This window comes from Struthio camelus, chromosome 3, assembly GCF_040807025.1.
Source record: "Struthio camelus isolate bStrCam1 chromosome 3, bStrCam1.hap1, whole genome shotgun sequence".
Classification (NCBI taxonomy): domain Eukaryota; kingdom Metazoa; phylum Chordata; class Aves; order Struthioniformes; family Struthionidae; genus Struthio; species Struthio camelus.
In genome coordinates, this window is record NC_090944.1 from 1,121,642 (window position 1) to 1,146,848 (window position 25,207).

At 71.3% G+C, this 25,207-nt stretch overlaps 2 protein-coding genes across 5 annotated transcripts; one reads left to right on the plus strand and one right to left on the minus strand.

The window, feature by feature from the left end:
• ATRAID (all-trans retinoic acid induced differentiation factor) lies at window positions 1–8,662 on the plus strand. Of its 3 annotated transcripts, XM_068936624.1 has the most exons (7): window positions 1–102; window positions 3,159–3,289; window positions 3,883–3,954; window positions 7,382–7,453; window positions 8,024–8,145; window positions 8,271–8,371; window positions 8,452–8,662. In XM_068936624.1, the coding sequence occupies exons 1-7, from the start codon at window positions 43–45 to the stop codon at window positions 8,554–8,556; spliced, it is 663 nt and encodes a 220-aa protein (XP_068792725.1). In that variant the 5' UTR covers window positions 1–42; the 3' UTR covers window positions 8,557–8,662. The 3 variants fall into 3 exon arrangements, with proteins under 3 accessions (XP_068792725.1, XP_068792726.1, XP_068792727.1); XM_068936625.1 differs by lacking the exon at window positions 8,271–8,371 and having other exon boundaries at window positions 22–102; window positions 8,452–8,655; XM_068936626.1 differs by lacking the exon at window positions 8,271–8,371 and having other exon boundaries at window positions 22–102; window positions 8,046–8,145; window positions 8,452–8,611.
• A 1,052-nt stretch (window positions 8,663–9,714) lies between these two features.
• Window positions 9,715–24,423, minus strand: MAPRE3 (microtubule associated protein RP/EB family member 3). 2 transcript variants are annotated; one of them, XM_068936622.1, is made up of 7 exons: window positions 24,302–24,423; window positions 13,293–13,420; window positions 13,053–13,198; window positions 12,703–12,904; window positions 11,387–11,538; window positions 11,106–11,258; window positions 9,715–10,901 (listed from the first exon to the last, which is right to left on the minus strand). In XM_068936622.1, exons 2-7 carry the CDS (start codon window positions 13,411–13,413, stop codon window positions 10,830–10,832), a joined length of 846 nt encoding a protein of 281 aa, XP_068792723.1. In that variant the 5' UTR covers window positions 13,414–13,420; window positions 24,302–24,423; the 3' UTR covers window positions 9,715–10,829. The 2 variants fall into 2 exon arrangements, with proteins under 2 accessions (XP_068792723.1, XP_068792724.1); XM_068936623.1 differs by having other exon boundaries at window positions 12,748–12,904; window positions 24,302–24,417.
• Between the last annotated feature and the right edge of the window lie 784 nt (window positions 24,424–25,207).

Below are 25,207 nucleotides of genomic sequence, written 5' to 3' on the forward strand. Positions count from 1 at the left end.
GGAGCGAGGGGCGGGGCCGGAAGAGCGCGGCGGGCCGCAGCCATGGCCGCCCGCCTCCTGCTGCTGCTGCTGTTGCCGCTGCTGCCCCGGGCCGCCGGCACGGTGAGGGGGGGCACGGGGGGAATGGGGGGGGGGCTCGGTGCGGGGGGGGGGGTGCTGTCGGGGGGTGCCCGGTGCAGGAGGGTCGGTGCCGTCGGGGGGGCTCGGTGCAGGGGGGTCGGTGCCGTCGGGGGGGCTCGGTGCGGGGGGGGGGTGCTGTCGGGGGGTGCCCGGTGCAGGAGGGTCGGTGCCGTCGGGGGGGCTCGGTGCGGGGGGGGGGTGCTGTCGGGGGGTGCCCGGTGCAGGAGGGTCGGTGCCGTCGGGGGGGGTCGGTGCGGGGGGGGGGTGCTGTCGGGGGGTGCCCGGTGCAGGGGGGTCGGTGCCGTCGGGGGGGCTCGGTGCGGGGGGGGGGGTGCTGTCGGGGGGTGCCCGGTGCAGGGGGGTCGGTGCCGTCGGGGGGTGCTCGGTGCAGGAGGGTCGGTGCCGTCGGGGGGTGCCCGGTGCAGGGGGGTCGGTGCCGTCGGGGGGGTGCTCGGTGCAGGGGGGTGTCGGTGCCGTCGGGGGGTGCTCGGTGCAGGGGGGATCGGTGCCGTCGGGGGGTGCCCGGTGCAGGGGGGTGTCGGTGCCGTCGGGGGGTGCTCGGTGCAGGGGGGTGTCGGTGCCGTCGGGGGGTGCTCGGTGCAGGAGGGTCGGTGCCGTCGGGGGGTGCTCGGTGCAGGGGGGTCGGTGCCGTCGGGGGGTGCTCGGTGCAGGAGGGTCGGTGCCGTCGGGGGGTGCCCAGTGCAGGGGTGTCGGTGCCGTCGGGGGGTGCCCGGTGCAGGGGGGTCGGTGCCGTCGGGGGGTGCTCGGTGCAGGGGGGTCGGTGCCGTCGGGGGGTGCCCGGTGCAGGGGGGGTCGGTGCCGTCGGGGGGTGCTCGGTGCAGGGGGGTCGGTGCCGTCGGGTGGTGCTCGGTGCAGGGGGGATCGGTGCCGTCGGGGGGTGCTCGGTGCAGGGGGGTGTCGGTGCCGTCGGGGGGTGCTCGGTGCAGGGGGGTGTCGGTGCCGTCGGGGGGTGCTCGGTGCAGGAGGGTCGGTGCCGTCGGGGGGTGCTCGGTGCAGGGGGGTCGGTGCCGTCGGGTGGTGCTCGGTGCAGGGGGGATCGGTGCCGTCGGGGGGTGCTCGGTGCAGGGGGGTCGGTGCCGTCGGAGGTTGCCCGGTGCAGGGGGGTGTCGGTGCCGTCGGGGGGTGCCCGGTGCAGGGGGGTGTCGGTGCCGTCGGGGGGTGCTCGGTGCAGGGGGGTGTCGGTGCCGTCGGGGGATGCTCGGTGCAGGAGGGTCGGTGCCGTCGGGGGGTGCCCGGTGCAGGGGGGATCGGTGCCGTCGGGGGATGCTCGGTGCAGGGGGGTCGGTGCCGTCGGAGGTTGCCCGGTGCAGGGGGGTGTCGGTGCCGTCGGGGGGTGCCCGGTGCAGGGGGGTGTCGGTGCCGTCGGGGGGTGCTCGGTGCAGGGGGGTGTCGGTGCCGTCGGGGGATGCTCGGTGCAGGAGGGTCGGTGCCGTCGGGGGGTGCTCGGTGCAGGAGGGTCGGTGCCGTCGGGGGGTGCCCGGTGCAGGGGGATCGGTGCCGTCGGGGGGTGCCCGGTGCAGGGGTGTCGGTGCCGTCGGGGGGTGCTCGGTGCAGGGGGGTGTCGGTGCCGTCGGGGGGTGCTCGGTGCAGGGGGGGATCGGTGCCGTCGGGGGGGTGCTCGGTGCAGGAGGGTCGGTGCCGTCGGGGGGTGCTCGGTGCAGGAGGGTCGGTGCCGTCGGGGGGTGCTCGGTGCAGGGGGGTGTCGGTGCCGTCGGGGGGTGCTCGGTGCAGGAGGGTCGGTGCCGTCGGGGGGTGCTCGGTGCAGGGGGGTCGGTGCCGTCGGGGGGTGCTCGGTGCAGGGGGGATCGGTGCCGTCGGGGGGTGCTCGGTGCGGGGGGGGGGGGGTGCCGTCGGGGGGTGCTCGGTGCAGGGGTGTCGGTGCCGTCGGGGGGTGCCCGGTGCAGGGGGGTCGGTGCTGTCGGGGGGTGCCCGGTGCAGGGGGGTGTCGGTGCCGTCGGGTGGTGCTCGGTGCAGGGGGGTCGGTGCCGTCGGGGGGTGCTCGGTGCAGGAGGGTCGGTGCTGTCGGGGGGGTGCCCAGTGCAGGAGGGTCGGTGCCGTCGGGGGGTGCTCGGTGCAGGAGGGTCGGTGCCGTCGGGGGGGTGCTCGGTGCAGGGGGGTATCGGTGCCGTCGGGGGGGTGCTCGGTGCAGGAGGGTCGGTGCCGTCGGGGGGTGCTCGGTGCAGGGGGGTGTCGGTGCCGTCGGGGGGGTGCTCGGTGCAGGGGGGTCGGTGCCGTCGGGGGATGCTCGGTGCAGGAGGGTCGGTGCCGTCGGGGGGTGCTCGGTGCAGGGGGGGATCGGTGCCGTCGGGGGGTGCTCGGTGCAGGAGGGTCGGTGCCGTCGGGGGGTGCTCGGTGCAGGGGGGTGTCGGTGCCGTCGGGGGGGTGCTCGGTGCAGGGGGGTCGGTGCCGTCGGGGGATGCTCGGTGCAGGAGGGTCGGTGCCGTCGGGGGGTGCTCGGTGCAGGGGGGTGTCGGTGCCGTCGGGGGGTGCTCGGTGCAGGAGGGTCGGTGCCGTCGGGGGATGCTCGGTGCAGGGGGGTCGGTGCCGTCGGGGGATGCTCGGTGCAGGGGGGTCGGTGCCGTCGGGGGGTGCTCGGTGCAGGAGGGTCGGTGCCGTCGGGGGATGCTCGGTGCAGGGGGGTGTCGGTGCCGTCGGGGGGTGCCCGGTGCAGGGGGGTCGGTGCCGTCGGGGGGTGCCCGGTGCAGGGGGGTGTCGGTGCCGTCGGGGGGTGCTCGGTGCAGGGGGGTCGGTGCCGTCGGGGGATGCTCGGTGCAGGGGGGTGTCGGTGCCGTCGGGGGGTGCCCGGTGCAGGGGGGTCGGTGCCGTCGGGGGGTGCTCGGTGCAGGGGGGTGTCGGTGCCGTCGGGGGGTGCCCGGTGCAGGGGGGTGTCGGTGCCGTCGGGGGGTGCTCGGTGCAGGGGGGTGTCGGTGCCGTCGGGGGGTGCTCGGTGCAGGGGGGTCGGTGCCAGCGACCCCACCAGCGAGGGTGGGTGGCAGCGGTGGCTCCGTCGCGGGCAGGTGTGCGGGTGCTGCCCGGGGCCGCTGGGCAACGGCTCGGCCGTGGGCCGGTACTGCGCGGGCAGGGCGGGCGCGGAGCCGCGGGGGCGCTGCTGCCTGGCCGGGGGCGCCCAGCCGGGCCGCATCGTGGGGTAAGAGCTGGGGGAGGTGGGGGGGCTCGGTGGGTGCAGGGGGGTGCTCGGGTGCAGGGGTGGAAGGGTGCTCGGTGGGTGCGGGGGGATGGGGGTGCTCGGTGGGGCATGGGGGTGCTCGGGTGCAGGGGTGGGGGGGTGCTTGGTGGGTGCGGGAGGATGGGGGGTGCTCGGTGGGTGCAGGCGGGATGCGGGGGATGGGGGGCGCTCAGTGGGTGCAGGGGGGGATGCGGGGTGTGGGGTGCTTAGGGGGGCAGGGAGGATGCGGGGGGGTGCTCGGTGGGTGCAGGGGGGCAGGGAGATGCGAGGGGTGGGGGGTGCTCGGTGGGTGCAGGGGGATACGGGGGTGGGGGTGCTCGGGGGTGGGGTGCAGGGGGGTGCAGGGGTGGGGGGCGCTCGGTGGGGGCAGGGGGATGCCAGGGGTGCGGGGTGCTCGGTGGGTGCAGGAGGCTGGGGGGATGCAGGGGATGCAGGGTGCTCGGTGGGTACAAGGGCAGGGGGGTGCTCGGGGTGCCTGGGGGGGCGCAGCGGGTGCGGGGGGCCGGCGCAGGGTGCCCCCGCCTCCCTCCCTGCCGCCCCCGCCCCATTTCCAGGCTGGACCTGAGCAACTGCTCTCTGCGGAGCCTCCCGCCGGGGCTGCCGGAGGCGGCGGGCGCCATCGTGCTGTGAGTGCGCGGCCCCCCCGGGGTGGGGGCACGGGGCTGGGGGGCCTGGGGGATATGCATGGCGCGTGGCGGGCCCCCCCGGGCCGGGTCTCTGCCCTCGGCCCGGCCCCGCGTCCCGCAGCGCCCTGGGCTGGTGTCCCTGTCCCCGCGGTGGGGGGCGAGCGGGTCCCACCCCTCCGGAGCTGGGCCGTGCGCGGGGAGCGGGGTGCGCTGCGGCATCGCGGCCGGGTGGTGCTGCTGGCAGGGCCCAGGGCCGGGGTGGAGGGTGCAGGTGCAGTGTGCACGTAGAGGGTGCAGCTACAGGACGCACATTGCGGGTGCAGGGTGCATGGTGCAGGTACAGGGTGCACGTACAGGGTGCGCGGTGCAGGGGCAGGGTGCACAGTGCGGGTGCAGGGTGCAGGTACAGGGTGCGCGGTGCAGGTACAGGGTGCACGTACAGGGTGCGCGGTGCAGGTGCAGGGTGCACAGTGCGGGTGCAGGGTGCAGGCACAGGGTGTGCGGTGCAGGGGCAGGGTGCACAGTGCGGGTGCAGGGTGCAGGCACAGGGTGCGCAGTGCAGGTACAGGGTGCACGTACAGGGTGCGCGGTGCAGGGGCAGGGTGCACAGTGCGGGTGCAGGGTGCAGGCACAGGGTGCGCGGTGCAGGGGCAGGGTGCGCGGTGTAGGGGCAGGGTGCACAGTGCGGGTGCAGGGTGCAGGCACAGGGTGCGCAGTGCAGGTACAGGGTGCAGGTACAGGGTGCGCGGTGCAGGGGCAGGGTGCACAGTGCGGGTGCAGGGTGTAGGTACAGGGTGCGCGGTGCAGGGGCAGGGTGCACATACAGGGTGCGCGGTGCAGGGGCAGGGTGCACAGTGCGGGTGCAGGGTGCAGGCACAGGGTGCGCGGTGCAGGGGCAGGGTGCACAGTGCGGGTGCAGGGTGCAGGCACAGGGTGCGCGGTGCAGGGGCAGGGTGCACAGTGCGGGTGCAGGGTGCAGGCACAGGGTGCGCAGTGCAGGTACAGGGTGCACGTACAGGGTGCGCGGTGCAGGTACAGGGTGCACAGTGCGGGTGCAGGGTGCAGGCACAGGGTGCGCGGTGCAGGGGCAGGGTGCGCGGTGTAGGGGCAGGGTGCACAGTGCGGGTGCAGGGTGCAGGCACAGGGTGCGCGGTGCAGGGGCAGGGTGCACAGTGCGGGTGCAGGGTGCAGGCACAGGGTGCGCGGTGCAGGGGCAGGGTGCACAGTGCGGGTGCAGGGTGCAGGCACAGGGTGCGCAGTGCAGGTACAGGGTGCACGTACAGGGTGCGCGGTGCAGGTACAGGGTGCACAGTGCGGGTGCAGGGTGCAGGCACAGGGTGCGCGGTGCAGGGGCAGGGTGCACGGTGTAGGGGCAGGGTGCACAGTGCGGGTGCAGGGTGCAGGCACAGGGTGCGCAGTGCAGGTACAGGGTGCACGTACAGGGTGCGCGGTGCAGGGGCAGGGTGCACAGTGCGGGTGCAGGGTGTAGGTACAGGGTGCGCGGTGCAGGGGCAGGGTGCACGTACAGGGTGCGCGGTGCAGGGGCAGGGTGCACAGTGCGGGTGCAGGGTGCAGGCACAGGGTGCGCGGTGCAGGGGCAGGGTGCACAGTGCGGGTGCAGGGTGCAGGCACAGGGTGCGCGGTGCAGGTACAGGGTGCACGTACAGGGTGCGTGGTGCAGGTGCAGGGTGCACAGTGCGAGTGCAGGGTGCAGGCACAGGGTGCGCGGTGCAGGGGCAGGGTGCACGTACAGGGTGCGCGGTGCAGGTACAGGGTGCAGGTACAGGGTGCGCGGTGCAGGGGCAGGGTGCACAGTGCGGGTGCAGGGTGCAGGCACAGGGTGCGCAGTGCAGGTACAGGGTGCACGTACAGGGTGCGCGGTGCAGGGGCAGGGTGCACAGTGCGGGTGCAGGGTGCAGGCACAGGGTGCGCGGTGCAGGGGCAGGGTGCACGTACAGGGTGCGCGGTGCAGGGGCAGGGTGCACAGTGCGGGTGCAGGGTGCAGGCACAGGGTGCGCAGTGCAGGTACAGGGTGCACGTACAGGGTGCGCGGTGCAGGGGCAGGGTGCACAGTGCGGGTGCAGGGTGCAGGCACAGGGTGCGCGGTGCAGGGGCAGGGTGCACGTACAGGGTGCGCGGTGCAGGGGCAGGGTGCACAGTGCGGGTGCAGGGTGCAGGCACAGGGTGCGCGGTGCAGGTACAGGGTGCAGGTACAGGGTGCGCGGTGCAGGGGCAGGGTGCACAGTGCGAGTGCAGGGTGCAGGCACAGGGTGCGCGGTGCAGGTACAGGGTGCACGTACAGGGTGCGCAGTGCAGGTACAGGGTGCACGTACAGGGTGCGCGGTGCAGGGGCAGGGTGCACAGTGCGGGTGCAGGGTGCAGGCACAGGGTGCGCGGTGCAGGGGCAGGGTGCGCGGTGTAGGGGCAGGGTGCACAGTGCGGGTGCAGGGTGAAGGGGCAGGGTGCGCAGTGCAGGTACAGGGTGCACGTACAGGGTGCGCGGTGCAGGTACAGGGTGCACAGTGCGGGTGCAGGGTGTAGGTACAGGGTGCGCGGTGCAGGGGCAGGGTGCACGTACAGGGTGCGCGGTGCAGGGGCAGGGTGCACAGTGCGGGTGCAGGGTGCACGTACAGGGTGCGCGGTGCAGGGGCAGGGTGCATGTACAGGGTGCGCGGTGCAGGGGCAGGGTGCACAGTGCGGGTGCAGGGTGCAGGCACAGGGTGCGCGGTGCAGGTACAGGGTGCAGGTACAGGGTGCGCGGTGCAGGGGCAGGGTGCACAGTGCGAGTGCAGGGTGCAGGCACAGGGTGCGCGGTGCAGGTACAGGGTGCACGTACAGGGTGCGCGGTGCAGGTACAGGGTGCAGGTACAGGGTGCGCGGTGCAGGGGCAGGGTGCACAGTGCGGGTGCAGGGTGCAGGCACAGGGTGCGCGGTGCAGGGGCAGGGTGCGCGGTGTAGGGGCAGGGTGCACAGTGCGGGTGCAGGGTGCAGGCACAGGGTGCGCAGTGCAGGGGCAGGGTGCACGTACAGGGTGCGCGGTGCAGGGGCAGGGTGCACAGTGCGGGTGCAGGGTGCAGGCACAGGGTGCGCGGTGCAGGGGCAGGGTGCGCGGTGTAGGGGCAGGGTGCACAGTGCGGGTGCAGGGTGCAGGCACAGGGTGCGCAGTGCAGGTACAGGGTGCGCGGTACAGGGTGCGCGGTGCGGGGGTAGGGTGCAGGTACAGGCAGCAGGGTGCAAGGTGCACGATGCAAGGTGCAGGTGTGGTTACAGGCTGCAGCGGTAGGATGCAGGGGCAGAGTGCAGGGTGCAGGTGTAGAGGCAGGGTGCAGGGGCAGGTTGTGGGTGCAGGGTGCAGGTGCAGGGTGCAGGTGCAGATTGCGGGTGCAGGTGTAGGATGCAAGGTACCTGCGCGGGCGTCTGTTTGCAGCGACCTGACGGAGAACCCGCTGGCGACTCTGCCCAACTCCTCCTTCCGGGGCTTCACCCGCCTGCAGAGCCTGTGAGTCCCAGGCTGCGGGAGCGGGGACAGCGGGGGCAGCGGGAGCAGGAGTGGGGGGGTGCTGGGGGGGGGTGCCAGGAGCAGGAGCGGGGTGGGAGCAGGAACAGGGGGTGCCGGGAGCAGGAGCGGGGCAGCAGCGGGGGGGCGCCGGGTGCAGGAGTGGGGCAGCAGCGGGTGCAGGAGCGGGGGGACGCCGGGTGCAGGAGCGGGGGGACGCTGGGTGCAGGAGCGGGGCAGCAGTGGGTGCAGGAGCGGGGGGACGCCGGGTGCAGGAGCGGGGGGACGCTGGGTGCAGGAGCGGGGCAGCAGTGGGTGCAGGAGCAGGGGGACGCCGGGTGCAGGAGCAGGGGGGCGGCGGGAGCAGGAGCGGGGTGGGAGCGGGAGCGGGAGCAGGAGCGGGGCAGCAGCGGGTGCAGGAGCGGGGGGACGCCGGGTGCAGGAGCAGGGGGGCGCTGGCTGCAGGAGCAGGGGGTGCCGGGTGCAGGAGGGGAGCAGCAGCGGGCGCGGGGGGGCACCGGCAGCAGGGCAGCGGAGCCGGGGGCCGGCTGGGCGCTGAGCCGCGTGCCGCAGCGCGGTGCCGCCCTGGCTGCAGTGCCCCGGCGGGAGCGGCGCCTGGCAGCAGGACACGACGCACGGCAGCCGCCGGCTCTGCCGGGGCCAGAGGAACCCCTGCAACAGCTCCGGCGAGCTGGGTACGGTGCCGGGCGGGCGGGGGGGGGCACGCGAGCCGGGACCCCGCCGCGTCCCCGGGGCGGCGGGGAGCCCCGTGCTGGCCCGGCGGAGCCGCCCCGCAGCCGCCGCTCCTGCGCTCCCGCAGCCTGGCTGTGCCCCGAGAACGCGCTCTGCGCCCCGGACGGCCCCGGCCTCTCCCAGTGCCTCTGCGCCAGCCCCTGGCGCGGCTACAAGTGCCTGCGGGAGGTGAGCGGCCCGCGGGCACCCCGGGGTCCGGCGGCACGGCGCGGTGCCGTGGCGCGGCTCACCGCCGCTCTGCCCCGCAGGGCGCCTTCCCCGTGCTGCTCTTCGGCGGCGTGCTGGGCACCGTGGCGGCCGCCCTCTCCCTGCTGCTCTGGAGCACCCAGCGCCGCAAGGCCAAGACACCCTGAGCGGGGAGCCGGGACGGCATCGCTCGCTCGCCCCCGTGGGTGGCGGCGGCGGTTGGGGAGGGAGGGAGGGAGGGGGTGAATAAACACGGCAGCGCCGTCTCCCCGTGTCCGTCGTCGCGCTCCGCCAGCTGCGGGAGGGTGGTGGGGAGACTTGGAGCAGCCGGCCGGGCCCGGGCTCGGCTGGGCACGGAGCGCCCTGGGGCTCCCGCTGCGCTGCGCTGCACCGCGCCCACCACCGTGGCCTCGGGGCGCCGCGGCCGGGGCGGGGCGGGGGAGGTGCTGGGAGCGCCCGCGGGGACCCTCGGGGGGGCGTGTCCGGGAGGGGGCGTGTCCATGCAGATGAGGGTGTGTTCGGGGGGGGGGCGTGTCCATGCAGATGAGGGTGTGTCCGGGAGGGGGCGTGTCCATGCAGATGAGGGTGTGTCCGGGAGGGGGCGTGTCCATGCAGATGAGGGTGTGTCCGGGAGGGGGCGTGTCCATGCAGATGAGGGTGTGTTCGGGGAGGGGGGCGTGTCCATGCAGATGAGGGTGTGTCCGGGAGGGGGCGTGTCCATGCAGATGAGGGTGTGTCCGGGAGGGGGCGTGTCCATGCAGATGAGGGTGTGTCCGGGAGGGGGCGTGTCCATGCAGATGAGGGTGTGTTCGGGAGGGGGCGTGTCCATGCAGATGAGGGTGTGTCCGGGAGGGGGCGTGTCCATGCAGATGAGGGTGTGTTCGAGAGGGGGGCGTGTCCATGCAGATGAGGGTGTGTTCGGGAGGGGGGCGTGTCCATGCAGATAAGGGTGTGTTCGGGAGGGGGCGTGTCCATGCAGATGAGGGTGTGTTCGGGGAGGGGGGCGTGTCCATGCAGATGAGGGTGTGTTCGGGAGGGGGCGTGTCCATGCAGATGAGGGTGTGTTCGGGAGGGGGGCGTGTCCATGCAGATGAGGGTGTGTTCGGGAGGGGGGCGTGTCCATGCAGGTGAGGGTGTGTTCGGGAGGGGGCGTGTCCATGCAGATGAGGCGGCGCGGGGGCCGGCGGGAGCACGAAGGCGGCTGCACCGCTGCCCGCACCGGGATCCTGTCCCGGGAGATGCGGCCGGCGCCGGGCGCCCTCCGCACCCGGGACCGATGGGCTGCGGCGCTGGGCGCAAGAGTCAGGGCAGAGACGGGCACGACCGGCTTTTTAACCACACGAGTTTATTTTAAATAAAACTTAAAACACAGATGCAGGCTTTGCAATCAGTGTGGCGGACTGCTCCGACAAGCGATGCAAACGGGGAGGTGGCCGAGGCGGACGCTGCGCGCCCTTCTCGTCAAACCGGCACGAACGCGCTGCAGGGCGAGAGTTCCCCCCCCCCCCCACCCTGGGCGGGGGGGAGTGGGCCGCCCCAGGGACCCCCGGCCACGGGCTCGGGGCGCCCCGGCGTCGCAGCGGCCCTGGGTGAAGCAGCGACGGGTGCTGCAGCAGGCGGACGGGGCGACCGCCGGCACCGCAGCGTGGATGCCCCCCCCTCCCCTTTTTCCCTTTGGGATGCTCTTCGGCAGGGCCAGCCCCGGGCCCCCCCCCCAGGCGCTCCCCACCTGCGTGGGGCTGGCGGCCGCTTCTTCAGCCAGGCTGCGATTATTATTATTATTTTTTTTCCTTATTCTTTCAAAGAAACTGAAAACATCACCTCCCTTGTCTGAGCCGCAGCCTCCCCAGCGCCTACAGGCTGCCGGGCGGCCACCGACCCCCCCCCCCCCCCAAAAAACGCAGAGGTCTCCAGCGCTGCTGCTTCACCCCATCTACACGGGGCACCGGGGCTGGCGGGGTGCAGCCAGCAGAGGCAAAGTGCAAGTTAAGAGCCACCCCGGGGAAAAACGCGCAACGGGCTCAATCCTTCTCGTCAGCTATAACACAGCGGGGCGGGCAGGGACGGGGGAAGGAGCAGGCTCCTGGGGCAGCCGCGGCCCTCGCGCCACAGAGGACGACTGAAATAAATATGGGGGGGTGGACGTGGCGAGGGCTGGGGGCCCCGGGCAGGGTGGCCAGAGCCCTTCCCCACCCATCAGCCACTGGCCTATTTACAACCGCGTTCTCCTCTATGTATTTATATATATTTATTATGCAGCCAGTGGCTTCCCACAGGATCTGCTGAGCACGGAGACCACTAGCTGGGGCTGCCTGGCTGGTTGGACGCTGTTATAATGTGTGATAGTGCAGGGCGAGGCGTACAAACTCAAAACCTCGAATGTCTATGGTCGGGGAACGACGCGGGGTGGTTCGTCGCGGGGCGGAGGAGCGGGCCGGGGCTAGTACTCGTCCTGGTCCTCTGGCTGCTGCTGCTCCTCCAGCTCGTCGTCCTCAGGCGGGGCGAAGCCCTCCTGGCACAAGGGCACGGCGAGCCGTGAGCCCGGGGAGGGGGCCCAGCCTCGGCGCCGGCTCGCGCCCACCCCACGGCCGGGCCACCTTGCGCCTGCAGCACCTCCCGGCCCCGCGCGGAGACCTCGGCAAAGCCCCAACGCGGCCCCGGGCACCCCAGGCGAAGGCTGGAGACGAGGGCGAGGAGCCGGGCGCCCAGCACTCACCTCTGTGGCGTAGAGGACGCTGATGATGCCGGTGATGATGGGGCTGTTCTCGTTCTCGTGCTCCTGGCAGATCAGCTCGATGTCCCGCAATTTGCTGAAGTAGAAATCCCGCTCCTTCTCTAGCCCGTCCACCGTCAACTTCAGATCCATCAGCTGCGGGAAAGGGGGGGGGGGACCGCTCACGCCGAGCTCACGCTGCGCCCCCTCCACCCTTTCCCGCGGCCGGGGCTGCCCCTGGCCGGGAGCCGCGGGCAGCGCCGCGGGCAGCGCGCCCTCCCTACCTGCTGGTTGAGCTCCAGGATGTGCGCGTCGGCTTCGGTGCCCCCGTTGCGGGCGGCGGGGGAGTTTTTCCGGATGATGTTGCTGGGGACGTTGCTCACGCGGGCCGGGTTCTGCATGCTCTTGGGGCCTGTGGGAGAGGTCCTCTGGGGGACTTGACAGAGCGGCCAGAGACAGGCAGAGGTTAATGCAGGCTTGGGGGGCTGCTCCTGCCCGGGACGGCGCAGCAGGGACCCCCCCCCCCCACGGTGCCGGGAAGCAGCACGAGCCGGGGAGCGAGGTGGCAGCAGCGGGGAGCAAAGGCGGGCAGAGCAGGGCCAGGACTCCTGCGCTTCGTGCCCGAAGCCGCCCCTCCCTGCCTCAGTTTCCCCGAGTGACCAGATCCCCCGGCCGCCGCCGCGGTGGTGCTCGTGGCCCCGCAGGGCGGCCGGGGGTGGGGAGGGGCCAGGCTGGCGCAGCGGGAAGCCTTCGCTGGGGCAGGGTCGGACGGGGCTGCGGGCTCCGCTCGGTCCCTTGCTCGCCCAGGCTGGGCCCCCTGCCTGGGGCAGGATCAGGCCCCCGGGGAGGCCGAGGGGCAGGCGTATGGGGCACAGGGAGCAGAGACGCTGCTGCAGGGTCCTGGCTGCATGTCCTAGCCCAGGATCATGGGGACCACGGAGCCGGTGGGGTCCACAGATCCCATGGGGATCATGGAGCCCATGGGGACCACGGAGCCTGCGGGGATCACGGAGCCCATAGGGACCACAGAGCCTGTGGGGACCATGGAGCCTGCAGAAACCACGGAGCCCATGGGGACCAAGGAGCCCATGAGGACCATGGAGCCCATGGAGATCACAGAGCCCGTAGAGACCACAGAGCCCATGGAGACCACAGAGCCCATGGAGACCACGGTTGGGGGACTCCCTGGCTGCACAGCGGCTTCGGGGCACCACAGGAGCACAGGACAGGGAGAAAGGGGACCAGTGGAGGGGAGCCGGAGACACGGGACGAGCAGGAGCACGGGATGGGGGGATGCCAAGCTGCTGCAAGCTGTCCCCAGCAGCCAGCTGAGCCTCAGCCCGGCCCCCAGCCCCGTGGCTGAGCGGGGTCCCTCCCGCGGGGCTGGCCGGCGCCGAGCCACCCCCGGCGCGGGTGTCCCTGCAAACCTGCTCGGCCCCGACGGCCCCAGGCAGCCACCAGCCCAGCAGGCACGCAGCGGGGGACGGCGGGGAGGGCAGGGGCGCAGGGGGACGTCGGAGCGCCGCGATAGCAACGTGCGGCGCAGCAGGCCGGGCGGGAGGGCGGGGGGCAGCGCTCTCCGGAGGGACCCGGACATTACCTGCAGTGCCAATGGGTTTCTTGGGTTTGTTGAAGATCTGATCACCTGGGTTTGGAGGGGGCGCGACGTCCTGGCCCTGCCGCGCCAGCAGCGGGTTGTACTCCTTCCCGTCGTAGTTGGCGTCAAAGAACTTCTTGAACCACTGGATGAACTCAAAGTTGTCCTGGAACTTCCCTTTCACTAACCGCTCCACTGCGATGATCTGCGGGGACGCACGGGCTGGGCTCGCGGCGCCGCTCCCTCCGCTGCCCGGCCCGGCCGTGCCGGGGACGCCAAGCTCCCGGGACCCCCCACCCCGCCGCGGGCGCCCGGAGCCCCTTCCCCACCCCTGGGGACCTGCTGGGACCTACTTTGTCCACTCCCATCTTCTTGAAGGCGGCCTGCAGCACCTTGAAGTTGTGGATGTACTCGTGCTCCAGCTTGGCCTGGAACTTCACTTTCCGCAGGTGGACGCAGCCGGGGAACAGCATGTCCATGAACTGGCAGTAGGCAGCACCTGCGGGCGGGCGGACACCGCGGCTCGTGCAGCACCGAGCACCCGCGCCCGGCACCCACCTCCCTCCTCCCTCCGTCCGTCCCCGGGGCCCAACCTGAGCAGAGCTGCTCGATCTTGGTGTAGTTGAGCTGCAGGGAGTCGTTCACCCAGGCGAGCATGTCGTGGCGGCTCAGGTTCTCGCTGGTCACGGATGTGGAATACACATTGACGGCCATGCCCCAGCTGCGGGAAGAGACGGGGGCGTCGCGCCGGGTCCCGGCCCGCGCCCCGGCCCGGCGCTGCCGCGGGGAGCACCGGGGGCCACCCGCGTGGCTGCAGCCCCTGCCCCGGCCCGGTGCCGCGGCCCCCGCTCACCTGTAAGGAGCCTGCAGGCTGCTGCAGCCCCCATGCCCCGGGGCGGCGGGACTGCCGGGGGGGCAGCACCCTGCCGGGTCACCCTGTGTCACCACCCGTGTCACAGAGCCCCCCCCTGCCGGGGGGCCTGTGCTCCTGCCGCATCATCGCAGCCTCCACCCCGGGTGCAGCCCCACATCGACACCCCCCCCAGCTCCCCAACCTGAGCGCCCGGCTGTGAAGCCCCCCCCTGCCCCGAAACACGCTCCCGGCCACCAGCCGGGAGGTTTTCCTGCCCCCGCGGCTGGGTGAGGGCCACCGGCCCCCGCAGAGCCAGGAGCCGCTCCAGGGCTTCAGGACCTCGGCTTGGGGCCCGTGGCGGGGCCCTGGCTCTGGACATGGGGCAGCACGGCCCAGCGCCCGGCTGCGCTGGAGATGCTCTGGGCAGGATGCACGTCCAGGACATAGCTAGGCACAAACAGTCAAGGCGGTTCCTGCACAGCACTGATGAGAACTTCTTGACCCAGGTGGTGGAGATGCCAGGAGGGGTGGAGAGGTGTGCTGCTAGACCTTGTACTAACACACAAAGAAGGTCTAGTTGGAGATGTGAAGGTTGGAGGCAGCCTTGGCTGCAGTGACCATGAGATGGTGGAGATCAAGATCTTATGAGGAGGAAGCAGGGCAATAAGTAGGATTCCCAACCCTGGACTCCAGGAGAGCTAACTTTGGCCTCTTCAGGGACATACTTGGAGGAAAAACTTCTTTACTGTGAGGGTGACTGAGCACTAGAACAAGTTGCCCAGAGAGATAGTGGAGTCTCCTTCCCTGGAGATATTCAAAACCCGTCTGGAGGCGTTCCTGGGAAAAATGCTCTAGAGGACCCTGGTTGAACAGGGAGGTTGGACTAGATGATCTCCAGAGGTCCCTTCCAACCTCAACCATTCTGTGATTCTATGAATCTCATAGGGTAGGGCCCTAGAAGGAAGGCGGTCCAAGAGAGCTGGTTAATATTCAAGCATCAGTTCCTCCAGGCTCCAGACACGTGCATCCCTCTGAATAAGAAGTCCAGCAAAGTGGGCAGGAGACCCGCGTGGCTGAGCAAGGACCTCGTGGCCAAACTCACACAGCAGAAGGCAGTCTACCCAGTGTGGCCCAGGGGGCAGGCCACTTGGGAGGAACAGAGGGACGCTGTCAGAGCCTGCGGGGATGCCCCAAGGAAGGAAGGCTAAGGCCCACTTGGAATTCAGCCTGGCGAGGGATGCCAAGGCCAACAAGAAGGGCTTCTTCAAATACGTCCGAAGCAAAAGGAAGACTAGGGAAAACGTGGGCCCGCTGCTGAACGGGGCGGGTGCCCTGGCAAGGAAGGCTACGGAGAAGGCAGAGTTGCTGAGTGCCTGCCGCCTTTGCTTCAGCCTTTACTGCTACTGCCGAGGCCAGCCCTGGGCAATCCCAGGCACTGGGCACAAGAGAGAAAGTCTGCAGAAAGGAAGACTCTGCCTTGGTCGAGGAGGATCGGGCTCGAGATCCTTTGTGCCAAGCTGACCTCCACAAATCCGTGGGCCCCGATGGGATGCGCCCACGAGTGCTGAGGCAGCTGGCGGCTGTTACTGCTAGGCCGCTCTCCAGCATCTTGGGAAGGTGCTGGCAATGAGGAGAGGGGCCTGAGGGCTGGAAGAAAGCCCATGTCACGGCAGTCTGCCAAAAGGGCCAGGAGGAGGAGGAGGCGGGCAACTACAGGCCCGGCAGCCTGCCCTCCAGCCCTGGGAAGGTGGTGGAACAGCTCCTCCTGGAGGTCCTCACTAAGCATGTGGAGGACAAGGTGGTGATCGGGAGTAGTGCGCATGGATTCCCCAAAGGGAAATCATGCTTGAGCCGTCTGCTCGCCTTCTCGGCTGCACCGACTGGCTGGGTAGGGGAGGGCAGGGCAGTGGATGTTGCCTGCCTGGCCTTCAGCAAGCCTTTGGACACTGTCTCCCCTCACATCCTCCTCGGTAACCTCAGCAAGTGTGGGTGGGGTGAGTGGACGGTGAGGTGGATGGAGAAGCGGCTGGCTGGCCGAGCTCCGAGGGCTGTGGTCAGTGGCGCAGGCTCTAGTTGGAGGCGTGTAGCTCGCGGTGTGCCCCAGGGCTCAGTCCTGGGTCCAGTCTTGGTCAATATATTCATCAATGACCTGGAGGAAGGGGCAGAGTGCCCCCTCAGCAAGTTTGCTGATGATACTAAACTGGGGGGAGAGGCTAACACACCAGAAGACTGGGCTGCCATTCCGAGGGACCTGGACAGGCTGGCGAGCTGGGCCGAGGGGGACCTCCTGAAGTTCAACAAAGGCAAGTGCAAGGTCCTGCACCTAGGGAGAAAGAATCCCATGCACCAGGACAGGCTGGGGGTTGACCTGCTGGAAAGTAGCTCTGCCGAGAAGGACCTGGGAGTGCTGGTGGACAACAAGTTAAACATGAGCCAGCAGTGTGCCCTTGTGGCCAAGAAGGCCAATGGTGTGCTGGGCCGCATTAGGCAGAGTGTTGCCAGCAGGTGGAGGGAGGTGATCCTGCCCCTCTCCTCAGCCCTGCCGAGGCCTCCCCTGGAGTACAGTGTCCAGTTCTGGGCTCCCCAGGACAAGAGAGACATGGCACTCCTGGAGAGAGTCCAGCGGAGGGCTACCAAGATGGTCCAGGGTCTGGAGCAGCTCTCCTATAAGAAAGGCTGCGAGAGCTGGGCCTCTTTAGCCCGGAGAAGAGAAGCCGGAGAGGCGATCTCCCCAACGTGTATGATGCACCTCTACACACGCTTGCACTAGATGATCTCCAGAGGTCCCTCCCAACCACCTCCACCACTCTGGGAGTGCGTGGTTCTGTGACCCAAGGGAGATGCACGGACATGTCCTTGCAGCTGGGGCTCGGCGCAGCCCTGCTCTGCAAGGTGTCCTGCTGCTCTCACCTCTGCTCTTCCCTGAGTGCCGGCCGGGGGCTCCGGGGGGCTGGGGCACACTGGCGGTCGTAAGCGGCTTACAGCCTCCCCGTTTCAGCCCTCAATTGCTTCCTAATCTGCCGGGGGCCGGGATTGGGGTCCGTTAAAGAAAGGCTTAGAGGGACAACGCTTTTTTCCCGGGCAGGCGGCGGGGCTGTAATCCGCTTTCACTCTTCCCGGCGGATGAGAGGTGCCGGGGCTCAGGGACCAGCTGCGAGCGGGGGCTGCCGGCGGGGGGCTCCGCGCCGTGCCGCGCCGCGCTGGCTTTGCAGGCGCCCCGCAGCCGGGCTCGGGCTCTGCAGCGCCTCGAGGGAGGATGCTCCGGGCGCTACCCCGGGGGCATCCCGTGCCCGGCGAGCCGTCTCCCCCACGCGGCACGGCACGGCACGGCCCCTCCTCGCCGCCAGCCCAGAGCAGGACGGGAGCCGCCACCGCGGCGTCGCTGTGACTCAGCACCGGCTCGGCCGGCCGGGGCGCAGCCGCGCGCGTGCCTGCCTCTGAGCCCGAGGGGGTTTCGTCGCTCCCAGCTGGCGCCGGGGATGAGTCCGGGGCTGGGAGCGGAAGGATGCGCCGGGGGGACGCCCGGCCGCCGCACCGCGGCCCCGATGCCCACCGTGGGCGGCATCCGCCTGCCCTGCTGCCCCCGGCACTGAGCCGGGACCCCCCCCCACCCCGGCACCTCCCGCCGGCGACGGGATGGAGGGCTTGGAGCCGCAGCGGGGGGAGGCAGGTCGAGTTGCAAAGCAGCAAGGGGCTGCGGACCCCGGGGTGCGGGATCGGCACCTCCGGGGGCCACGTGCCCCGTCCCAGCGCCGCCGGCCGCTTTGCATCGCCCCCGGCTGGCCCCTTTCCAGGGCTCGTTGGCTGCCGGTCCCCGCTGGCACCCGAGGGTCCTGCAAGGCAGCTCCCCGCCGCCGTGCACGGCCCGCATCGCTCAAACGAGGGTTTGCACGTCGCGGTGGCCTTGCTCCGGGGCCGGCTCAGCACCCCCGGGGCCCTGCGGCCCCGGGAGCTGCTGCAGAGGGGCAGCGCAGCCCCCCGCCGAGAGCGGTGCCGGGGGCGGGCAGCGCCGGTGCCTGGCAGCCCGGGGGGGCCGGGGCAGCGCTCGGGCCCGGGCTGCTGCCAGAGCCCCTGCAACCCCGAGCGGGACGCGGAGCATCACCGCGCGCCACTGGAAACGCGTCTGCTCTCAGCCCCGGCCGGCAGGAGCCGTCAGCCCTCCGCTCGCCGCGGCTTGGCCACCTCCTTGCGATTGCAAACGCTGCGTAGGTGCCTGCACCGAAACGCAGCAGCCGAGCCGAGACAGCCGCCTCGCAGCTCTCAGCCGCAGGCAGCGACACCGGGGGAAGTGGGCCAAGCACGCAGCCAGGGCGCAGGAAAATCACTGCCCGGAGCGCCCCGCACGGCCCTGCCGCTGCAGAGCTCTGCAGCAACCCCCGGACGCGGGTCCCATCCTGATGCCACGTTCCCTGGCTGGACGCGTCCCCGGAGGCGAACATCCCAGAGCTGCTGCGCACCCTCCCGCCCGGCGCCCTGCCTGCCACATTGCTGGCATACAGCCGGAGGGGGGGGGGGAGGTATTTTTAGCTGCGGGAGCAGCTGGAAAGGAGGCACCTGCAGCGCTCAGCGTTTGCGCTGAGCCAGGCGCCCAGCCCCACGGCCCCTGCGGACCGCGCGCGCGGGATGCTGGCGAGAATTACAGCTACCTATTGTGCCTGCAACAACGGTTCGTCCAAACAGCCGTAATCCCTGGCCGGCGGCAGCAGCTCGAAGGAAGCTGGGGAGGGGGCGCGGGCAGGGAGCTGTCGCCTCCGCTCGCCCCAGCGCGGCCGTGGGTGCTGCCGCCAGGCGCCGGGTTAAAGCGGCGAGGGCGGCCGGCGAGGCGCTGGCCCCGCTCCGAGCGCGCGGCACGGGGAGGGGGAGCGGGAGCTGAGTCATGCACGAAATGGCACGGCACGGAGCAGCGCGGCACGGCATGGCGTGGAGCGGCATGGCATGGAGCAGCGCAGCACGGAGCAGCGCGGCACGGCATGGCATGGAGCAGCATGGCATGGCATGGCATGGAGCAGCATGGCAGGGAGCAGCACGGCAGGGAGCAGCGTGGCATGGCATGGCATGGAGCAGCACGGCTTGGCATGGAGCAGCATGGCATAGAGCAGCATGGCACAGAGCAGCACAGCATGGCATGGCACGGAGCAGCATGGCATGGAGCAGCACGGCACGGAGCAGCACGGCATGGCATGGAGCAGCACGGCAGGGAGCAGCACGGCATGGCATGGCATGGAGCAGCACGGCTTGGCATGGAGCAGCATGGCATAGAGCAGCATGGCACAGAGCAGCACAGCATGGCATGGCACGGAGCAGCATGGCATGGAGCAGCACGGCACGGAGCAGCACGGCACGGCATGGCATGGAGCAGCACGGCACGGAGCAGCACGGCATGGCATGGCATGGAGCAGCACGGCAGGGAGCAGCACGGCATGGCATGGCGTGGAGCAGCACGGCTTGGCATGGAGCAGCATGGCATAGAGCAGCATGGCACAGAGCAGCACAGCATGGCATGGCACGGAGCAGCATGGCATAGAGCAGCACGGCACGGAGCAGCACGGCACGGTATGGCATGAAGCAGCGTGGCATGGAGCGGCACAGCACGGCACGGCATGAAGCAGCGTGGCATGGAGCAGCACGGCACGGCACGGCATGAAGCAGCGTGGCACGGAGCAGCACGGCATGGCATGGAGCAGCGTGGCATGGAGCAGCACAGCACGGCACGGCATGAAGCAGCGTGGCATGGAGCAGCACGGCACGGCACGGCACGGAGCAGCGTGGCACGGAGCAGCACGGCATGGCATGGAGCAGCGTGGTACGGAGCAGCACGGCACGGCATGGAGCAGCGTGGCACGGAGCAGCACGGCACGGCACGGAGCAGCACGGCACGGCGTGGCATGGAGCAGCGTGGCACGGAGCAGCACGGCACGGCACGGAGCAGCGTGGCATGGAGCAGCGTGGCATGGAGCAATGCAGCACGGCACGGCACGGAGCACCCACTGCAGCCGCCCCACGCCGGGGCCGGCCGGGCACAGCCACCTTGCAGGGAGGCTCGTGCCCCAGCTCCCGAGCCCCGTCCTCGCCCCGGCCCAGCAGCGAGGAGCCGGTGGCCGGCTGGCCAGCTGGCAGCCCCCCCCCCACGCCCCGGCACCATCCTTTCCCGAAATAGCCGGGAGCAGATGCCGGGGGCCGGCGCCTCCCCGTCCCAGCCCGGGTTTGGGCCCCGGGGAGCGGCGCAGCCCTCGTGCCGACCGCTCCGGCAGCGGGCCTTTCGGACGCGGCCCCCCGCCCAGCTCCGGCGTGAGTTCGGCGCGGCGCTTTTCAAGTCCGAGTGGAAACTTCAGCGGTTTCTAGCCAGAAACGGGCTGAAGCAGGTGTTTTTCTTACTGTTTTGCCCCTAGGACGAGACCCAAAACACTAAACGCTCCAACGCTTCAGCCGAGGGCGAGAAGGAGCTGCGATCCGGTGCAAAGCAGGGTGAGCGCAGGGCAGCTGTGCGCCGTGCAGCCCCCCCCCGCACATCTGGCGGCCTGCAGCCCTCTCGCTCCGTGCCCTTTTTCCGAAACCATCCAGATAAGCTTCCCCTTTCCCAGCCAGACATGCTTACAGTGCAGAGGGGGGAAAAACGAAACAAAACAAAACAAAAAAAAAATCGAGCTTACCACTGCATTTTAATTGTCAAATTGCTGAATGCTGGTTAATCAATGAGCAAAGGCAAATAAAACGCTTGGATGGGTGTTTATCCAGAGAGGCGCTGCGCCGTCCTGATGCCTTCGCACGGGGCGCGGAGGGGTCGTTCACCCAGCAACCCGCGCGGCTCCCTGACCCCACGCAGGGGACAGAGCAGTTGCAGGCGCTGGCATCCCACGCCCGGAGCACCCCTGCGGTTTAGGCTAACGCGCTCTGAGGTCCAAAGAAAGCAGGAGGAGAATCAGGTGAGTGGCAGCGCTGGGCTTGTTCGCTCAGCAAGAAGAGAGCGCTGACCGCTGCCAAAGCCAGTCACCAACTTCTCGCCCGCTCGTCTCCATCACGGGAGAAGTCCTCCAGACAGGCGGCCAGGGCACCCAACAGTCAGACAAACCGATCGGCAAAGGCGGAAGGCGCCCGACGCACCAACGATTCCCGTCCGGACGCCGGGGGGCCCCGGCAGGCTCGCGCCCGGGCCCCCAGCCCCGCTCGCCCCCGGGCGAGGATGCTGCGGGCGCCCCGGGGCCGGCGCGTGGGGCTGGGCGGCCTCTCGCCGCCTGGAACGACCCGGCGGCACCACCTGCTCCCTGGACTTCTCGGCTGCAGCGGCTCGCAGCTGCTATTTTAGGGCTGGATCCTTGCGGCTTTTGGAGTGACAAATAAAGGAAGACGGGAGAGGCAGAGGAGCGAGCGGGAGGCTGAGCGCGGCTCAGAGCTGCACCCGCTGCCGCGACGCTCAGCTGAATCACGCCGGTTGGCGAGAGCCTCTGTCCAGCAGCCAGGGATCCTCTTGCAGGTCTTGGGTGGATGCAGTCAGGGTCACGGCGGGCTTCTCCCGGTCCTCCTCCAGGCCTGTGGCTGCGCATCTGAACACCTCCAGGGACGTGCTCCCACCGAGGAAAGGCAAGATCGGCGCAAGCGTAAAGAGCTGCCACTCACCCCAGCGACCGCAGACCTCCGCTCCCACCGGCCTTGCTTGGCTTTCCAGCTTCTCTGTGGGCATCACAAGACCTTTCCCCCTCCAACACTGCTTGTTGCCGACCCAGGAGACCTCTCCTGCCGGGCCTGGGGGTGCCTCAGTCTTGCTGTCGCATCAGCCACCTCCTGGAAACCTGTCTGCCACAGGCACGCTGTTCAGCTCCGAAGCAAGGAGAGCATCTTCTGCATTGGACAAGATGCTCCAACAGCACGCATCTGTGCACGGCACGGGTTTCATCCCTGAGCTGCAGGGCTTGCTTGGAGCCTCTCTGAGGCCGGCCCTTCCTCCAAGGGTCTCCTAGGAGCACGGACGCAGCGGCAGGGCTGGACGAGGCCACCTCACGCCAGCCCCGATGCCACAAGGACGGTAGAAAAGCTGTGGACAGAGACAGTCCCAGCTCACCTTGGTCTCTACGGCGAGAGGAGCACAGGAGCATCCTCACGCACCTCCGGCCGGCGTTCCCAGCTGGCCTCCGTCCGCCGCCACCGAGACCCCTGCGGTCATCTCCTTTCCAAGGCGGTGGGTGACCCCAGGCACATCCTGGGATCCTGGCTCTTCCCTGCTCCCCGCGGCCGGACCTGAGCTAGGGCTCAGGCGTCCTGGCGAGACCATGCCACCAGGCTGGAGAAACACCTCCTCCTCCTCTCTGGGTTCTTCTTCATCCCCTTCTCACAGTTTTCCACCTATTTAGCAGACGGCAGCACCCACACCCCGCCCCGAGCAAGACCGACAGGTCGCGAGGGGAGCACCGGCCAGGGGGGAGCTCACGGGGACCGCGGCGGGCGGGCGTTCCTGCAAGGAGCGCGGCGAAAAGCCCGTCTGGGACGGCGCCGAGCCAGGGAAGCGGGCAAGGAGGTGCAGCTCCGGCGGCCCGGCCGCGCTGGAGTTCCTCCTCCTGCTCCGCTCGCGACTAACCTACATCACTTTAAATAGCATCCGTCAGGAGCATGTGCAGAGCGCTGCTGGCTTTGGCAGCGCTTCCCACAGCTTTCATTTAGTGGCTGTATTCTTGGAGTCTCCTACTCCAGCATAATTATCCTACACGATATCCTCTTAAATATTAATGCCGAGTGCCTTTTGATGATTCAAATCCAGCGTTTTCCAAAGCAGGCTTGCGCAGCCTTACAGAAAAGCAGGAGCGTTTACCAGCACGGGAAGGAAAAACCCTATTCACCGGCGTTTCGCGAGGAGGGGAGCGGGAAAGGCAAATATCCCGCTCCCCTCCCGCGGGGCCCGAGTCGGGGCGTCAGGGCATCCCCCCCGCCGGGGTGCCGGTGGGCTACCGGCGCCCTCCCGCTCCCCGCCGCCCCCGGTGAGGCGGGGACCATCCGTCCATCCTCTCCCACCCACCCGGTGAGCCGCCCCGGGAGCCAGCGGCCTCGGCGCTCCCCGGCGGGGCTGCGCGTGCCCGGGGCTGCCACCGCCGCTGCCACCCCGGTGGGGCCGAGCCGCGGGCGAGTGGTCGTGCCGGGGACTACAGCTCCCGGCGGGCCGGGCCGCACCGGGATGGGGCCGCACCGGGGTGGGTCGGGGTGGGTCGGGCCGCACCGGGGTGGGTCAGGATGGGTCGGGCCAGGCAGGGCCGCACCGGGGTGGGTCGGGCCGCACCGGGGTGGGTCGGGCCAGGCAGGGCCGCACCGGGGTGGGTCGGGCCGCACCGGGGTGGGTCGGGATGGGTCGGGCCAGGCAGGGCCGCACCGGGGTGGGTCGGGCCGCACCGGGGTGGGTCGGGATGGGTCGGGCCAGGCAGGGCCGCACCGGGGTGGGTCGGGCCGCACCGGGGTGGGTCGGGATGGGTCGGGCCAGGCAGGGCCGCACCGGGGTGGGTCGGGCCGCACCGGGGTGGGTCGGGGTGGGTCGGGCCAGGCAGGGCCGCACCGGGGTGGGTCGGGCCGCACCGGGGTGGGTCGGGCCAGGCAGGGCCGCACCGGGGTGGGTCGGGCCGCACCGGGCCGCACCGGGATGGGTCGGGCCAGGCAGGGCCGCACCGGGGTGGGTCGGGCCGCACCGGGGTGGGTCGGGCCAGGCAGGGCCGCACCGGGGTGGGTCGGGCCGCACCAGGGTGGGTCGGGATGGGTCGGGCCAGGCAGGGCCGCACCGGGGTGGGTCGGGATGGGTCGGGCCAGGCAGGGCCGCACCGGGGTGGGTCGGGCCGCACCGGGGTGGGTCGGGCCAGGCAGGGCCGCACCGGGGTGGGTCGGGATGGGTCGGGCCAGGCAAGGCCGCACCGGGGTGGGTCGGGATGGGTCGGGCCAGGCAGGGCCGCACCGGGGTGGGTCGGGCCGCACCGGGGTGGGTCGGGCCGAGCTGAGCTGTGCTGCACTGGGCCATACTGGGCCGGGCCGGGCCACACCACGCCATACCGGGCCGGGCTGAGCCATGCCGCACTGGGCCATACCAGGCTGGGCTTCACCAGGCCATACCGGGCCAGGCTGAGCCGCACCACAGCGGGCCATACTGGGCCGGGCCGGGCCGTGCCGCACCGGGCCATACCGGGCTGAGCCGTGCCGCACCGGGCCATACCGGGCCGAGCCGTGCCGCACCGGGCCATACCGGGCCGAGCCGTGCCGCACCGGGCCATACTGGGCCGGGCTGAGCCGTGCCGCACCGGGCCATACCGGGCCGGGCCGGGCCGCACCGGGCAGTGCTGTGCCGCAGCGCACCGGGCCGGGCCTTACCGGGCCATACCGAGCCGCACCGGGCCGGGCCGAGCCGGGCCGCACTGTGCCGCAGCGCACCGTACCGAGCCTCACCGCACCGGGTCGAGCCTCAGCGCACCGGGCCGGGCCGCGCCGGGCCGAACCGAGCCGTACCGGGCCGGGCCGCACTGTGCCGCAGCGTACCGAGCCGCAGCGCACCGCACCGTACCGAGCCGCAGCGCACCGGGCCGGGCCGAACCGAGCCGTACCGTACCGAGCCGCACCGCACCGAGCCGGGCCGCACCATGCCGCAGCGCACCGGGCCGGGCCGGGCCGTGCCACAGCCCGGCGGGACGTGCGGTCCGCGGCTCCCATCCCGGTCCCGGTCCCGGTCCCCGCCATCCCCGGGCAGCCCCCAGCCGCCCGCTCCCGGACCGGTGCCGGTGCCGCACTCACCGCGCTCGGGCCGGCGGGTCGCCCCGGCCGCCGCTCTGGCTCCGTCAGCACCGCGCCGGGCTCTGCGGGACCGGGACCGGGCCGGGACCGGACGGGCCGCCCGCGCATGCGCCGCCACCGCCCCCCCCCCCCCACTGCGGGAGGGACCGGCCCCCCCGCCCCTCCCTCCCTCCCGCCGCCATGGCAACCGGGCGGGGGGGCACCACCTCCATCCGTCGCCATGGCAACGCCGGCCGCGCCGCCGCCACAGCGCCCCCTGGCGGCCGCCGCCGGCAGCGCCGCGATCCGGGACCCGGGACTGATGTCACCTCCGGGATCCGGGACCCCCTGCGACCCCCGGGAACCCCGGGAACCCCTGCGACCCCCGGGAACCCCGGGAACCCCCGGGACCTGGGACCCCCTGAGACCCCCGGGACCGCCGGGACCCCCTGAGACCCCCCTGAGACCCCTGGGGACCCCTGAGACCCCCTGGGACTACCGGGACCCCCTGAGACCCCCGGGACCGCCGGGACCCCCTGAGCCCCCCCGAGACCCCTGGGACCCCCTGAGACCCCCTGGGACTACCGGGACCCCCTGAGACCCCCGGGAACCCCGGGAACCCCTGCGACCCCCCTGAGACCCCTGGGGACCCCTGAGACCCCCCGGAACCCCGGGAACCCCCCGGGACCTGGGACCCCCCTGAGACTCCCTGGGACTACCGGGACCCCCTGAGACCCCCCCGAGACCCCTGGGACCCCCTGAGACCCCCTGGGACTACCGGGACCCCCTGAGACCCCCGAGACCGCCGGGGCCCCCTGAGACCCCCCGGAACCCCGGGAACCCCCGGGACCTGGGACCCCCTGCGACCCCCGGGACCGCCGGGACCCCCGAGACCCCCCTGAGACCCCTGGGACCCCCTGAGACCCC

Coding starts and splice junctions, on each gene's coding strand:
- MAPRE3 (XM_068936622.1), bottom strand. CDS start 13,413: ATGGCCGTCAATGTGTATTCCACATCCGTGACCAGCGAGAACCTGAGC. Junction 13,199..13,292: donor GATCGAGCAGCTCTGCTCAG/GTTGGGCCCCGG, acceptor GCCCGCCCGCAG/GTGCTGCCTACTGCCAGTTC. Junction 12,905..13,052: donor AGAAGATGGGAGTGGACAAA/GTAGGTCCCAGC, acceptor GCGTCCCCGCAG/ATCATCGCAGTGGAGCGGTT.
- ATRAID (XM_068936624.1), top strand. CDS start 43: ATGGCCGCCCGCCTCCTGCTGCTGCTGCTGTTGCCGCTGCTGCCCCGG. Junction 103..3,158: donor TGCCCCGGGCCGCCGGCACG/GTGAGGGGGGGC, acceptor CGTCGCGGGCAG/GTGTGCGGGTGCTGCCCGGG. Junction 7,454..8,023: donor TTCACCCGCCTGCAGAGCCT/GTGAGTCCCAGG, acceptor CGCGTGCCGCAG/CGCGGTGCCGCCCTGGCTGC.